This window comes from Anser brachyrhynchus (genome assembly GCF_964034855.1).
Source record: "Anser brachyrhynchus genome assembly, chromosome: 23".
Lineage (NCBI taxonomy): Eukaryota > Metazoa > Chordata > Aves > Anseriformes > Anatidae > Anser > Anser brachyrhynchus.
In genome coordinates this window covers 6,448,204-6,464,216 of record NC_137716.1, presented here as the reverse complement: position 1 = coordinate 6,464,216, position 16,013 = coordinate 6,448,204, and the positions used below count along the sequence as shown (strand labels likewise).

At 39.7% G+C, this 16,013-nt stretch overlaps 1 protein-coding gene across 5 annotated transcripts in view; it reads left to right on the top strand.

Moving 5' to 3' along the window:
* The window catches only part of ELAVL1 (ELAV like RNA binding protein 1), a 41,934-nt gene extending 25,921 nt beyond the window's left edge, over positions 1 to 16,013 (top strand). For 2 of the 5 annotated variants that reach the window (XM_080566256.1, XM_080566257.1), the window contains exons 3-8: positions 2,244 to 2,347; positions 3,184 to 3,337; positions 6,803 to 7,028; positions 11,357 to 11,467; positions 13,035 to 13,148; positions 14,437 to 16,013. In XM_080566256.1, the coding sequence (XP_080422382.1) occupies positions 2,244 to 2,347; positions 3,184 to 3,337; positions 6,803 to 7,028; positions 11,357 to 11,467; positions 13,035 to 13,148; positions 14,437 to 14,761 (1,034 nt within the window). In that variant the 3' untranslated portion in view covers positions 14,762 to 16,013. The remainder of the gene's footprint in view (positions 1 to 2,243; positions 2,348 to 3,183; positions 3,338 to 6,802; positions 7,029 to 11,356; positions 11,468 to 13,034; positions 13,149 to 14,436) is intronic. The other 3 variants (XM_080566259.1, XM_080566260.1, XM_080566258.1) reach the window with 2 other exon arrangements.

Sequence of the window (16,013 nt, the reverse complement as noted above, 5' to 3'; positions counted from 1 at the left end):
GGATGGCTGGGTCTGCTATTTCCCTGATCTTTAAGGGCCTGTCTCCAAAATCTTTACTAGGACCTCATTCTGTGCAGTAGCGTGATGTTGATGTGGCTGTTGGGACAAACTGAGAACACCTGCAAAGAAGGGGGTGCTCAGAGTAGTGGTGGTCTGCAGAGTAGCTGCTGGTTTGCTGTGCCTGTAAGGAGTGTTGGACCCTTCCCACCCCCTTAGGTGGGAAAAATTCATCGCCTGCCATCTGCATGGCGCGTATTCCCTCTGAGGCTTATCTTTGTTTTCTTAGATTAAGCCAGGGTCCAGGTGACGAACATTTTTCTAATTGATAAATAACGCATCTTCTTGATTAGGGAAAAAAAATATCACTAGTCAGGCTAACCACACCTTATCTAAATGATTGACCATCTCTGGGGTCTTACCTACGTGCTTTTTTGTTGATTTCTTAATAATGTGCATTTTCTGTTCTATTAGCCACTGTCATCTGTAGCTCTTTAAAAGGTAAAGGTACAGAAGATGTTGTCTAAGATCTTTTATTCTATTTGTTTCCTATGCAGAATTAAATTCTACCTGGCTATCAAAGATTAATTTGCTATTGCAATTGTACAGAAGTGCCTGGTATCACAAAGGCTGGATCTGTGCTAGTGGAGATGTTTTAATGCTTTGTCAAAGAACAGGATGTCGTTCCTCTAGGAGGCGTGAATGTGAAGTGGATCTGGCTTCTTTTAAGAGCTTTAGCAGCCTGTAAAAATTAACTGGGACTGTTTATACAACAAGTGTATTAAGAAACAGGCTGTGACGTTATTTGGGTTTAGATGAGTTAGTGGTATATTACATTTCACAACAAAGCAGGTGAACACGGGACGTGCCAGGCAGTTGTGCTGTTACAGCTGCAGTCCGTCTGCGCCATGTGCTGTTGGTAACAACATGCAGAAGGTTATTTGGAGCTTCTTTCTGTCCCGTGCTGCTTATAGGCTGGTAGGTCTCAATACCCACAAAGTATTGATAGGCTACCAGGATATTGATTGAGGGCTGATGAGTCGTCTTGCAGAGGGGGATTAATCTTCAGTTACTCTGAGACTTTGTGCTAGGATGTCACCGCGACTCATCTTTGTGTATCTGGTGTTCTGAAACGTCTGGAAGGCACAGGAAAACTGCCTTGGCAGCTATGACTGTTGTGGAGCCGTGCCATGTAATCAAAAAGGGCTGTATTTCAGAAGAGAATGCTTTACTCTAATGTTTAGCCACGTCTTCTAGTGTTCTATAGTGTAACAGTGGAGCTTAATAATAAGATAGCAGTAGTATATTATTACAGTAAAATAGCATGTTCTCCTGTGCACACTTCAAGTTTTCTCTCGTGCATTCTGTAGGTCTGACTAGGAGGAGTCTGAAAGACAGACAAGGGGGAGTCTGAAAAAGGAACACCTCTTGGATGGGAGGTGCCAAGACGGTCTGAAAGGATTTCAGTTATTTTTAGGCCTGCAGCGATAAGATAGCCTCTAACTGTTGGGAAACTGCAACCTGAAGTGACTTTATGTACTGTTATCACTGATAGGAGCATTTGTGGAGGTTGAATATACAGAAGCAGAACAAACAAATATCCAATTAAGTGTCCTTTGCCTTAAATGTTTTGAAGTTGTACTATTATTACTTTTTTTTTGGTAAGACTTAGGTTTACCTTAAAGTACATGAAGTATCTGCATTGAAGATAATTTTTCACTTTTCAGCTTTATCCTGTGTTTGGGATACTTACTGCTTGTTAGCTGTACGAATGTATGAAGAAATAAAAACCTTCTTCCTGTGGTCTCCAGGAGCAAAAGTTGAAATAGCTACACAGAAACGTGTAGCATGATGATTTCATACCCAGGGGTTCATCAATTCACATTTTTTTGCTTTCTGTTCTTTGTATACAAGAGTTTGTATTTGTGAACTTGGCAAAAATTCATGTCTTTGTTATATCCCCATTATGTTCATGAGACAAGAGTCAGTACAAGAGTTCAAATTTGATTTTTCTACTGTTGATGGACGGTCTGCAGCCATCTGAGATAAACTGTTCTTGAGGATGTTTGAAGTAGCCTTGAGCTGTTTCTCAAGGTTGGCGTGCATCATCTGGAAGTTCTGTGGCATATTAAGTATTTACTGGATGGATTATGTTGAGTTCATTTTTCTTGCTTTCACTTCCTGTGATTTTGGTAGTGATAACCTTTTTGTGTAAGGATTAATTTAAAAACTGTTCTTCTGTGTAGGACACAGCTTAGGCTATGGCTTCGTGAACTACGTTACTGCAAAAGATGCTGAACGAGCAATAAACACGCTGAATGGCCTCAGACTTCAGTCAAAAACTATCAAGGTAGGATGTACAGATTTTTCAGTTTTCTGTGAAAATGACATTATAATAAACTTGTAATCCGTTCAGAGTGCTTGTTCATTCTGGTGGTGAGTTCTGTGTGCTGTCCAGCTGCAAGACAGACTGACTGTGGGAGCACAGTAGTGAAATGAGCTGTTAAGTCACTTGGGGTTTGTAACGGCTTGGTATTAAAAGATTGCTCTTGTTGCTTTTTGGTTGTTTTTTGTTCCCACCGTTATTATAGAAGTAGCCAAGATCAAAAGCCTAACAATGACTTGGAATGAATTCTTATGTCTCAAAGCTGATCTGTTTTAAAGTGTTAATACACATGCACTCCTTCTTGGATATAACAGTACGTTATGTCCAGGAAATCACACCTGCTTCAATCATTTTTGTAACTTTCTCTGTTAGCAGAAATTAAGATAGAAAGCTGCACTGCAGCTGATAAATTTTCTGACTCAAAAAATATACTGACTGCACAAGTTCTTGGTGTGAGCTGTGGTAACTGATAGGTCCACTGTTTAATTCCGAACTTTGGACAGGGATACTTCAACATAACGGGTATGTTGGAAACACTGGTCTGTTGCTGGCATTTTATAGCAGTGCTGTTTTTCTGTTTATCTGTCGGATGAACGTGAGAGCAATGAAGTTGTATAGGAGCATGATTTTTCTTTCCCTTCTGGTAATTTTCCTCTACCCGTTTAGCTCTTCTGAACCACAATAAAAAATGCCTGCATTGTTTAGCGAGGAATAAATACAAGTGACTTACGACAAAATAAGCTACTCTTTCAATTTAAACCCTGAACATATCCTCTTTTTAATTATTAACCTTTTTTAAGGTTTCCTATGCTCGTCCAAGTTCTGAAGTTATCAAGGATGCTAATTTATATATTAGTGGACTACCGAGGTCAATGACACAAAAAGATGTAGAAGATATGTTTTCACGTTTTGGACGCATCATCAACTCACGTGTGCTTGTGGATCAAACCACAGGTGAGTTCTATTGCACTAGCTAGACAAAACTGTACTGTATGGCATGTTTTGTCTCTCTTCAGGGACTAGCAGCTCCTAAACTCATTTAACTGTCACAAACTAACCATGGCATCTGGTATCAACCACTGAAATAATTTTAATGGGCTGTCCTTTTCTAATGTGTGGTTGGTTTGTTTGTTTTTTTTCACACAGAATGACTTACATTGCTTCCTTTGCTAGGTTACAGTCTAAGCCTCATAATGTATTCCATGCTTTTATTGTCTGTTCTATCAGGCTAAACTGTTGATTTGCCAAATTTCCTCTTGCTCTGACATTTCATGGGAGTATAGTGAGGTGTGTGCCTGGGCAATCTGCTTGTAATTTGAAGGTATAAAGTTTACTTCACACAAATGCAGCTGCTACTCACAGGTGAATTCCAGGCCATAGTCAAATATTTAAAAAGAAAAATACCAGTGTGTTTTGTCTTTCATACCAACTTGGAATTCACTCATACAATTTCTTGATATTTTAAAAACATTTGAGGTGTCTTATCCTCTGGTTACTGCTAACCAGAAGAATAAGCTTCATATGTGAATTCTACCTTTTTGAATTTTCTGAATGCATTATGCTTTAAAAAAACCAAACAAACTCTGAAGTAAAAAGAAGTTGCTTAGTTAAGCACTCGCCTCAGGAGAAAACCAATTTTTTTCTCTTTTTCCTTTTTTTTTTTTTTTACAAAGGATTTCCTTTATAATGTTAATTCTGACTTGGTGTTACAATGTGTTTTGACAGTTTTAATTCCTTATGTAATTATTTGAAACAGCTATGCTGTGTAGTATGACTTATCATGCAACCTTAGGTGTTCTGAGTTGTTTTTTTTCCAGCAGCTCATTTGTCATGTATGAATTATGTATGAATTATGCATGTGCTATATTAGTGCAATGACAAATGTGGAATTACTAGAATTAGATTAACATCTATACACAGTAGCATGTACTTTTATGTACATTAGTTGAGCAGCAGCTTTCAAGCTGTGTGAGGAGCAGCAGCTTTGATACTCTGAAGAATCCACTGTAATTTAGAGTAGGCCACCAGCGACTTTTGGTGAGATTCATCTGACCAAATGTAAAAGTCTACAATGTAAGTATCTCCATTGGAACTAGTTTCCTGAGTAGGCACCTACGTCTTAGTGTTTTGATCTGATCAGGTGGATTGCACTGTAAATGTGATTGCGTGTAAAAGTCTGAGGTGACTAAAGGAGATCTGGGTACCAACACTGCAGGCACTTCAAGGCTGGATGAGGGAACCCGATCCTTCCTATTCTAGGCAGAGAAGAACTCATTTTGGGTAACTGGCATCCATATGGCTCTGTCTCTCTGAGCTAGTTACCTGGATCACAACTGTAGGTAGAAGCAAGAAAAAGGCTTTAGGAGCACAGAAAACTTACTCATAAGTGTCCAAAAGAGTCACCGTTCTGTGGTTGCCAGTGGAGTCGAGATAGCTAGCGTCTCTCTCTGACAGGGCTGTAAAATGAGATGACAGAAGTCATACAGTCAGAATCTTTCCAGGAATAATACAGCTTTTATCGAGTGTGCTGGGGCATGATGCTGTCTAATTCCCTCAGCTCAGAGGATATACAGCTTGCTTACAGAACCTTAATTATGTATTGTTTGAAGAATGTATTCTGTTTACACTGTGAAGCTCAATTATGCATGCATAGCGTAGGTTTCCTTTCCCTTCAAGAACGAAGCCATGCCTTGGCTTTAAAAATATGCGTTTCATATCTGGATCTGGGCCCAACTGGGACAAAGTTTCCTTTGTACTTTCAGGCATTCCTTCAGCAGAGGTTGTTCTCCAGCTTTCGAGCCTTAATACTATATTTTAAATGAAATCTCTGGTAAATCAAGTGAGAAGTGCTAAGCTGAACAGCATGGAAGTGGAGAAGCAACCATATGCTGGGCTTTGGGGTAGCCCTTGCTGACTGGGGGGTGCTGCTGCCATCCTGCGCCTCTGCAGCACGCGGCACAAAAAGACCTGTACTGGAGCACATCATCCGACTGGCTCTGATCTGAGCTGGTCTGGTCCAGTCTCCTGTTTTGAAAGTAATCACTAAGAAATCCAGATCTGGAATAACTTACTCACAGGTAGACTGCTTTCCGGGTGACGTTAGGAATACCACTTGCACAGGTGGTGCTAGCCACAGGGTGGCTTCTGCAAATGCATTTTCCACCATTGCTCTGCAGATGTTCTCTTCAGAAAGTGCAGTGACCTGGGAAGCAGGCTTTTTCTGTGTGACTGCATACCTGACAACGTTCAGTAAACGAGACGAGTTGTTTATGGAAGTTCTCCCAGTGCCCCAAAAGCAAACGCGCCCTTCCTGTAGGCCCTTATAGGGGCATTGCAGAGGATGGGTTCCCTTCAGCTTGCTTGCCATATGACCAGGGTTTTGTCCTGCTGTATTTCCTTCTGTAAAATCGCAGGAAGTAATGTCCAATTGCCTTGGAAACAACTTTGTAATTTATGATAAGTTGAAATAACTTTTGAAGCTTTCTTTGAAGATAGCCCTGTGTGAGCCTCTAGTAGAGGCAATATGAAAATATTTGATACAGCCCTTTCTGAAGTAGAGTTGGCAAAGTCCTGAAATTATTCTATCCATAATATCATCATCTTTGGAATGAAATTTAAACAGAATGTACCCTTTTCACTTCACTGTGGTAAGCAGTATTTCCAGATTAGTCACAGACGAGAAGGGGAAGTAGGGGGGAAGATCTGGTAAGGCGTAACTTTTACCTTGATCAAAAAGATAACAAAATCCAATGGCCAGCGTTGGGAAATAGAAACAAGATGCAAGTGTAATTGCTTCAGTATAATTATGGAGGGAATAGGTAATTCTTACTCAGTATTTAATGAATTAAAAATAAGGTGTGTGCTAGCCAGAAGTAATGAGTATAATGCAGACTAAATTGTGATCTTTTTGTTACAGAAGGTTAAACTACTTTATTAGTTATACCTTCATGCCATAGTCTAAGAACTGGAGTGTGTGTTAGCCTTGGAAAGCTGAAAACATTTGGAAAATTTTGTGTTTGCAAATGCTTTTTAGTGTTACGGTAATCAAAGCTAAGGGGTTTTGTGATTCATTTTCTTCCAGTGGGATTCTTCTTGAGGGGGTATTAATTTAAAATATTTTGGGGGGATAATGGAAATGGCATTTGATGTTGGTTTTCTTGGAATATTACCATATTGGATTTTTTGTTTTAGTACATTTTAAGTGTTAGTCACTCTAGTAGTTATAGTTGAAATGAATGTGTTCATTTGTCTTTTGTTTCTTAATTTTGTGCTTTATTCTCTAGCTGCTGAAGAACCATTAGTAAATGTAGAGAACTTGAAAGCTGTGACCGTAGAAACTTTTAACCTTTTTGTTTTTACATTCAAAATTATTTTGAGTTTATCCTGAACTTCATTTTTTTTTATTGGTTTGGTTAAAAGGTTTGTCCAGAGGGGTCGCATTTATCCGGTTTGACAAAAGGTCAGAAGCAGAAGAGGCAATTACAAATTTCAATGGTCACAAACCCCCAGGTTCCTCCGAACCCATTACAGTGAAGTTTGCAGCCAATCCTAACCAGAACAAAAATGTGGCACTGTTATCGCAGCTGTGTCATTCACCAGCTAGACGGTTTGGAGGGCCAGTTCATCACCAGGCGCAAAGATTCAGGTAGGTTAGGAAGAATAATGCATTTAAGGCTGTACTGCTATTCCCGTGTCCATCTGGGAAACTGTACTCTTGCAGCTGTGCAGTAATCTCTTCGTTGCAGCGTGTGAATGAATACATAGTACGCTATGTGTCCTGCAGTGTTATGTAAATAAATTGTTGAATTAAAAGATGTTTAAAGTAAAATCTTACTTGTAAAACTTGCATTAAAGCTAATTATGTAAAGGTACATACACTAAGGTGTGCATTTCTACAATTCAGTGTATAGTGAGATGATAAAGTAGCACGTTCCAGATGGGTGTTCGTAGATGCCTGTCTCAACAGATCCCCATTCTGTAGTCCATCTATCTGAATGTAGATACGATTTGGCAACTTAATTAAAGCTCTGAACCATTGGTTCCAGCAGGGGGGTGTCATACTAAGTTAAGAAAACTATCTGATTAAGATTCTGTGGGTTTTCTACCTCCATCTTGAGCTGTGTGGTGTTGTTTCCTTAAGTCCTCATAAGTTCAGGAAGATCATTGGGTAATTGCAACATACCGTCTGCTTCCAGAGCTGTGGAAGATATTGTGCATTTTGCCTTTGAGATTTGCCTTAGTTGCTTTGAATTTGACTTGCCTTAGTTGCCTAAAGGAGGATGTTGATAGCTGGACTGTGCTCTGGAATATGCATTATATTTACTATCTTGCAAACAAGTAATTGGCTTTCTTTAATGAGGTGTGTTCATGGAGAGTTTCTGAGAGTAGTCTTGCCCTGTTGAGAATTTACACTTTTTTTTTCTCCTTGGAGATACCTGGTTAGCTCAGGAAAATCTGGACTAAAATGCTCAAGAAATACTCTACAGTACTTGTGTTCCAGTGTTGCTGTGACCATAGCAGAGCTGTGTTTTTTCTAAGAACAGTTAGGCATAATGTGTCTCCAGTGAGAATAAGTACTTCACAGTCAGCTGTTGTCTTATAGGAAAAATAAGAAAAAGCCCTTTATTGCAAGGGTGATTGAACCCTGGAGCAGGTTGTCTGGAGAGCTTGGAGTGCCATCCTTGGAGACGCTCAAAACCTGACTGGCACAACCTGCTGTGGGTGCCCCTTGCCTCGAGTTTACCAGGTTTACCAGGGGACCTCCAGAGGTCCGGGCCCTCTTCAGGTGTTCTGAGATTCTCTTCTGCTGTAGCACAAGCAAGTTGAATGCAGGCAGCTCCTCAAATAAGAGTGTTTTACTGAGGCACTCACCCAGATCTCTGCACTCAAACCTCGTAAGCCACACCAATTGATGAAATTCAGAAATATTGGCGGTTAGGTGAACTGTTCCAAAATTTGCACATCTATCTGCTGTGTTGGCTAGAGGCTTCATGGTCCTAGGAAAATCTTGAGGTTTGTCTCATGTTTTCAATCCTTAATACAATTGGGGTGTATTCGTCATCATCCTTCCCCTTAGGTTTTACAGCAGAATTAAGGTGCATCAGGATAAGCAGTGCAGATGGTATCTTTATTTTGAACATGAATACTAATAACTTTAATTCTGTCGTGTAATGGTCACATAATAAAAATGGCTAATATGTTTGTTTATAGTTCAGGTGGAACTAAATTGTAACGACTGAGTTGTTCATCGTTCTCTCTTGTACCATTAAGAGCAGTATTAATGTTATTAGTGTGCTTTCGCTAAGTTTCCACAGGCAGGGGTTTTCACAAGTGTTTTTTCACAAGAGTAAAGAAAACATGGTGTTCCTGTTCCATTGGCCTCTTTGGTAGCTCAAACTGTTCCCAGGGCTCATCTGTCAACATGTTCTGGTCACCTTCTGCTCCCAGCTGTAAGCTTGCTGGTGGAGATTTTTCAGTACCGCAGGTTGGCAGAGGTAATAATAAAGCAATTCTGGGTTAAGGAATACATTAGGTAGGAATTATGTAGGAATACATTATGGAGATAAGGTTACGCTTCAGTAGTTGACTTCAAGACAAGAACTGCCCGTTTCTCTTAATGTCTTGTCGCAGACTTGCAAGAACCGAAATGCTTCCTCCCCTCAGTCACAGGTGCGTGCACAGACACATGCCCAACACACCCACCATTCCACAGCCCAGTTTTTTTCTTCCCACCTTTGGTGCTAACTGCAGGTCTTTTCTAGTGAGTCTTCCTTAAAGGATGTTGAACTTACTGAGTTATAACTATTCATACTGTCCTAAAACTTAGGAACCTTGCCTTGGGCCAGGTCTCTTTGTTTTCTGGAGTGAACAAAGTACGATGAAAGGATAAGCTGCTTCCAGAGAGCTCAGTCTGTATAAATTACACTTGTGTTCACTGCCACATAGAGGCTGAATACTTTAAACTGGCATTTTGATTACACTCCATCTTGTTCCATCATACCTCTGTAAATCCAGGATTAAGCCTTTTGTACCTCTAATTTGTAATTATTAATTTCCTACAGATATCACTCAGACCCTCTGCTTAATGGTCTCTTAATCCTTTCTAGTTCCTGTGGTATTTATGGCTTATGGCTCACGTCAGGAACTGGTCTTAATGTCCTGTCCTGCTGACATGCTGAGTTGGCCTCCTAAGTCTGGTACGTGGTCCAAAAGCCTCTCTGTTTCCATCCAGAACAGATGATGCTGCAACATGGAACTGTGGTTGGAGGGCAGATGGAAACATCTGGGCCTAGGGTTTGAGTCTAAGCTTTCCTTAATTAAGCAGAGCAGAGGGTCTCTAGGTGTTGAACACTGAAGTTAAGGACTGAGGTTTGAAAATCTCGACCAAGGTCCCTAGATGTCTTACACTTCCCCAGTTTACTGGGGTTTTATGCTAGAAGGGAAAGAAAACAAACGGAACAACAAAAAAATCTTGAAAATATTCCTAGTTTAGTGGTTTTTACTTTCAGACTTGTTCAGAGTTGGAGCCAGTTCCCTCTTCTTGAATAGGAATACTTCTGTTGATATCAAAGCCTGTGAATTAGCTCCAGGATGCCTGAAGGGGATTGGTATTCCTTGATAATCCTTTGATCAAGGGGAAATGTAATAAGTCTACGTTGTTTAGCCCTATGTTGTTAGACAATGTAGAGGATTTTGTAGGCGTAAGGACCTTAAACCACAGAGGTGGGACAGTTAGGAGTTCTGGTTCTGATGGCTAGGTAGCATTTACATCCAGTTTACAAAATCCTTGAAAACTATTAAGCTGGCACCAATGCTTGGGCGGCTCCCAAACATCTATTTTGTTTCACTTCAGTGAAGTTATCTTCACATTTTCAATGGTAATCCAGTTTGTAGCTTGGATGCATCTTACATGGATTGAGGACCGCACAGAAGAGGACTTTGTCCAGAGTAGTGTTTCGTCAAAGCTCTAGAAGAACGTGATGCTGAAAGCCCTTATTTCAATTAGTGTTGCTCTTTGAAATTTGGCTGTTGGATTAAATATACTGTTACTTCAGGCTTAAGGTTCGTATCGATGAATTTTCAACAAGACCTGTTCTGTACACAGTAGATCTTCCTATCTGTATTGGGATATAAAAAAAAGTTGTGGGAAAACAGTGGATGTGACCAGTATTAGTTTGGTTTAACTCCTGTTATTTGTGGAATGATTCAAAAGGGAAAAAAAAATTCCGAGTTTATGTTAAAGGGCAACATATATTAAATATATATTATAGCTATAATATATATATAGCTATATTATTATATATATTATAGCTAATATTAAAAATTCCATTACTGCTAACTACCATTATATAAGCAGTGGGATTTCTCCCACCTGTGATGCTGTATATAGTTGTTGTCAGAGTGCAGTGAGAAGAATTCAGCAAAAAGAATTTATAGGACTTCCGTGGAACTAAAAATAAATTGTTTTAGTTTAAGAATGTCATTTCTGAGATAATGTACTCTAGCATGTTTAAAATGCTTCCTGAAATGTATTAAATGAGTTAGTCTCTTTCATAAGAGTAGAGCAAAGGGGCATTCGTATAAATGAGAAGCTTACAAATTAAAAGCTTACAAATAAAAAATATTAACACTGTGTTGATGCTTAACGTCACAAGTTGTTGAAGGCTTTACTTAAAAGAACCAGCCATAGATAACATCTTTTACAGATGCTCTGGGAGGGTTGGAAAAACAATATGAGGGAGATGATATAAAAATATAACAAAAAATGAGGGTACCAGCAAAAATTATAAGTCTGAGATTATCCAAATAACAATGTTAATGAAGTAATTTTAATTTTCTCTGGAGTGTCTTGCATCTGTGTGAACTAAAGTATTACCTACTTAAGTCAGACTTAGTCTTTTCAACATCCTTAATAAGATGACCCTTGGAAAGGTATACTTATATTTGCTGTGTCAAAAAAAACTCTTCCTGTAGGGCAACGAGGTACTGTGTGTCCGCTGCTCTTTGCCAGGCTGGGTCCGGGCCATTACCCCAGGCTGCTGCGAGATCTCCTGGCTCCCGTCTTGTGCAGGCTGTTAGTCCAGGGTAAGCAGAGACGTAGCAGGTCAGCTGAATCGCAGCAGGAGCTCTACTCCTCGTGTGAGTGTTGGCACCAATGACAGGTCTGTGACACTGGCCTATGTGATGCTGCTGGCTGGATGCAAGTCTAAATCTAGACTTCTTTATAGGTCTAGTCCTGTAGCACGCTTACTGACACTTCTGCAAGTTCTTTTGATAGTTGCTTTTATAACCAACCAGAAACTCCTGTGAAAGATTTTTATTTTTTTTCAAGTATATTTGCAAAGTATAGTTTCATTTTAGAGTCACGTTAGATCTGGTTAAGAGAGATTGTGTTGTGGTATTTCCTATGGTGGTGGTGTTTGGTGTCTTTTTAAGTGCCTTTTCAAGTCTTTTAGGGGTGTCTCTACCCTGTTTTTTTAATAAACCTGAAACAGTTTTGCAAGTCAAAAGCCGAAAGAGGAGAATGTTTGAAAATTAATGGAAAATTAGTGTCTTCAAAGAACAGAGGAACTTGCTATTTTAAATCATTTTGCATGTAGTAGGTATTTTAGATTTATTGTCTGCCTGCTTTCTACCCCTAACACTTCTGCTACAGTTGTCTTCAGTTCTAGGTGACCTGTTGATCTGGGCTTGTGGGCAGGGCGTGAGGCTTCATAGTGGGCAGGTTCAGCCCTACACTGTCTGCTGGAACCAACATCACGCAGTTCTGAGCTTAGTGATTTTTCTGCTCCCTGTACATGTGAACAAGAACCCAAGATTGGTGATCTGTTGAGATGAACGTTGTCCAGATATGAATTAAGATAAATAGATCGTTACTCAAACAGAAAGAAGTTACAGAGCTGAAGGTGTCTGGGGAAAAAAAAAAAAAACAAGTGTGTAAAGCATGCAAACACAGGAACATCTTCATATAAAAGCAAAATGAATACTTGGTAGATAAGATGTCACAATCATCAAATCACGTGGGTTAGCACGTTTCATTCACATTCTGATACTCTTAACTGCTTTTTCAGTTTTACTATAGTACAAGGATTCCCAAACTTGGATTTGCTCGGGGCTGGCCAACAATGGCAGCAGCAGTGAGTATGTGCAGCATGAGCTCAGGTGTGTCCGCACTGTGCTCTAGAAACACCAGCACCAGGCAGGGAGCTGCGCTGCAGCCTGGCTGAGCCGCGGCAGCTCTCCTGGCCCCAGGCAGCCAGCAGAAGCTACAGTGCAAAGGAGGGGAAGGTGTCTGTACCAGCAGGCTCCCTCTGGGTACAGGAGGGTCTGTTCGCTCAGGTGTCCAAAGAAGTGAGCTCTCCTGGAGCACCGGGGAGCGTGGGCTGGGGGAGATGATGACCTAGTGGTTCTCTTGTATGGGTGCACCCACCTAAGCACCACACTGACCGTGAGCTGACTTCCCTGCCTCTATGTGTGTGCTGCTGCAGCTCTGCTCCCCTTCCTTCTCATTCACGTTGCCTTGAGCCCTCTCCTCTCTGTAAAGGCAAGAGCAGCTCCTGTCTTTATGCAGGGCAAGAAGAAGTCAGTGGGGAAGTGCTTGGCACTGAATGCGGTGTTCACTGCCCAGATATCCATTCCCTGTTTTCTCCAGGTCAGCAGAGAATCAGGAACTGCCACCGCCATGTTCTTGGCAGAGAGCAGCACGTGTACCGCATTTAAGTGGTTTGCATATCACCAGTGGTACACCACAGTTTGGGAACCCCTGGTATAGTATAATTATATTTCTACAATCATGTGACCTCACATTTTTAAATAATACACGAGCAAAAGGGATCCAACTGAGGTTTTCTGCTTTAAATTTCACATTTCCTGACCCTTGAGTGCTTAGCTGTGCAACCATAATATTGCATTAAAATGTTCTAAAGCTTTGAATTTCTAGGATGGAGACCAGGAGTAGAAGATGAAAGGAGAATTAGATATGTGGGTTATAGGAGAAAAGAAAATAATACAGAGCAAGACATAAAAAGGAAAATTATTTGCTTTTTGTTAATCAGAATTACTGCTGGGCTACTAAGCTGGAGACTAGATTTAGGAAGAGTGGGTAGGTGACTTTAAAAAGTCCAATTCAGTAAAGTCAGATGAGTTTTCAGAGTATGAAGTTGGTGTCAACTGAATAAGAAGAAAACCAGAAATACTTGAATTTTAAAACTGTATACTTTAAAGTGGTTCGCTATTTTTATATTTGAAAGCTACCACAGTTAGATTATCTGCATAACTGGTGTTAAAGAATAATAAACCAAAATTTAAATTCTGTAGCTAGAAATGTGGGGCATCCCAGCTACTGAGAATTAACTGAGGAAGTGCTAATGTTTCCTTGGCTACCTAATAGCAGAGAGTGTGCATGCCTGTGGCTTCCTTGGTAGCCTGCTGGTATTGGGAGTGTTTGCCTGCACCTGCTGCCTTATGGTGGAGAAGGGCGTAGGTTTTCTTCTGTTCCGCAGAAAGAAATTGAAATTAATACACACACAAACTCTGCTCCTAAAAGAAACCCAAAGAAAACCCTTAACTTAGGAGTTCCCAATGTGCTATTGTAGAGGCAAGAAAAGGAGGCTTATTGGATGCAACCCCCTTGAGCAAAATAAGTGGGAGAGGGTGGCTTGAAGCGAGCTGGGGCCTCTGGGGAGGTGTTGCCTGTTACTTCACATTTGAGCAATTCTGCATTGACGCCACTGAACACTTAACAGCCTAGCTGAGTTTCAAAGATCAATCCGGGTCCCCTGTGAAGGTGATTACATAAACTTGCCTTGCAACTGTTCTGTGGCCTGCCTATTTCTAATTATAGTTCCCTATTGATAAAAGTATTTGGAATACTTAACTTTTTTTTTCCTGGCAGCTGTCAATTTGGTTTATTGTTAATTTGAATGGGTAAACATTTTTCTGGCAGTTTTGATGTCCATGTAGAAAATATTCATTCTCAGTTGCTTCCCATTCAAGTTAATTTGCTTAATTGAATTGAACTTTTTACATGAAATATTGTGCTTTTTATTTGCTAGGTTCTCTCCTATGGGTGTAGATCACATGAGTGGGCTTTCTGGTGTAAATGTTCCAGGAAACGCATCTTCTGGCTGGTGTATCTTCATCTACAACCTTGGTCAAGATGCTGATGAGGGAATCCTCTGGCAGATGTTTGGCCCCTTTGGTGCGGTTACCAATGTGAAAGTTATTCGAGATTTCAACACCAACAAGTGCAAAGGTTTTGGTTTTGTGACCATGACAAACTATGAAGAAGCTGCAATGGCCATAGCAAGTCTTAATGGCTACCGCCTGGGGGACAAAATCTTACAGGTTTCCTTCAAAACCAACAAGTCCCACAAATAACTTGCTCGTGCTTTTTGTATGGAATAGATAATTGAGTGACAGAAGTTGAAACATTTTTGTTAGTGTAAAACTCATTTTGCGCCAATTTTCACAAGTGTTTGTCTTAGTCTAAATGAGAAGTGAAAAAGGTTTTATATTCTGGGATGCAACTGACATGTTCAAATGTTTGAAATCCCACAATGTTAGACCAATTTTAAGTTACTTTAAGTTATTTCATTTAAAACATGTTAAAAAAAAATCCCCTGAAATCTTAAGTAGATTGCATTTAACTAGACCCTCTGGATGGTGGTAAAATTGAAGCATGCTTTCACTTATGAGACTAACATTTGTTCCATTGAATGTTGTCTGCAAAAACTGGAATCTTTTTAAACCTATCAGGCTGAATTAATTAATTTTTCTTGTTTTCATGTTGTTGTTTTTCCTACCCGTTCCCCTGACCTTCTTTACCCCAGACTCACTAGTATGGAAGAAAAGTTGAGAAATACTAATGTTTTAGTTGACAGTAAATTTGCTTTATCAATTAATATTCATTGCTACATATAGTTGAGGATTAGGCTTTATAAAGTCAAGGTCTTGTAAGTAGTAGCATGCCAGCATAACTTTTAACACCATTGATGAGGTAAGTTGCACACTGAGCAGCAGCCAAGTTGTCAAATTCAAAGGTTTTAGAAACATTACTTTTAAAGCCCACTTTCTAATAGGAATGGACCAAAGAGTTTCAAAGAAACTCCGGGAAGATTTCAGAGTCAAAATGAAACTCCAAAAAAGTGTGAATATATGTTGCTACTTTATCAAACTGAATCTCTTCTGTCCAAATATTTAATGCATGGTGCACTACTTACTGGTACATTATAATGCAGCAAGATACTCATTTTCAAAGATCATTATAGTCTGAATTCCTTTGGTAGTTCTGTTTTGTAAAGAAAAAAACATTTATAAACATTTGAGCATTGTATTTCTCGCATCCCTTCTAATGAGTGCTAGATTTTTCTATTTTAATAGGATTTTGTTTTGACAACTAGCTTTACTTATTGAACACTCAGCAGAAAAGTACTTACGACTTGCAAGTTAGATATTAACAAAAAAACCCTTTGATTTGTAGATTTAAAGATTAATCCCCCAAGTTTTCTGCAGACTGCCTTGAAACTTTGAGTTGTTCTGTTTCTGTTAATTTTCTTTTGCTTTTTTGTGTTTTTTGTTTGTTTTTACTTTTGCATTTAAGAACATTAAATTTGATTTTGTTTTGCTCAAA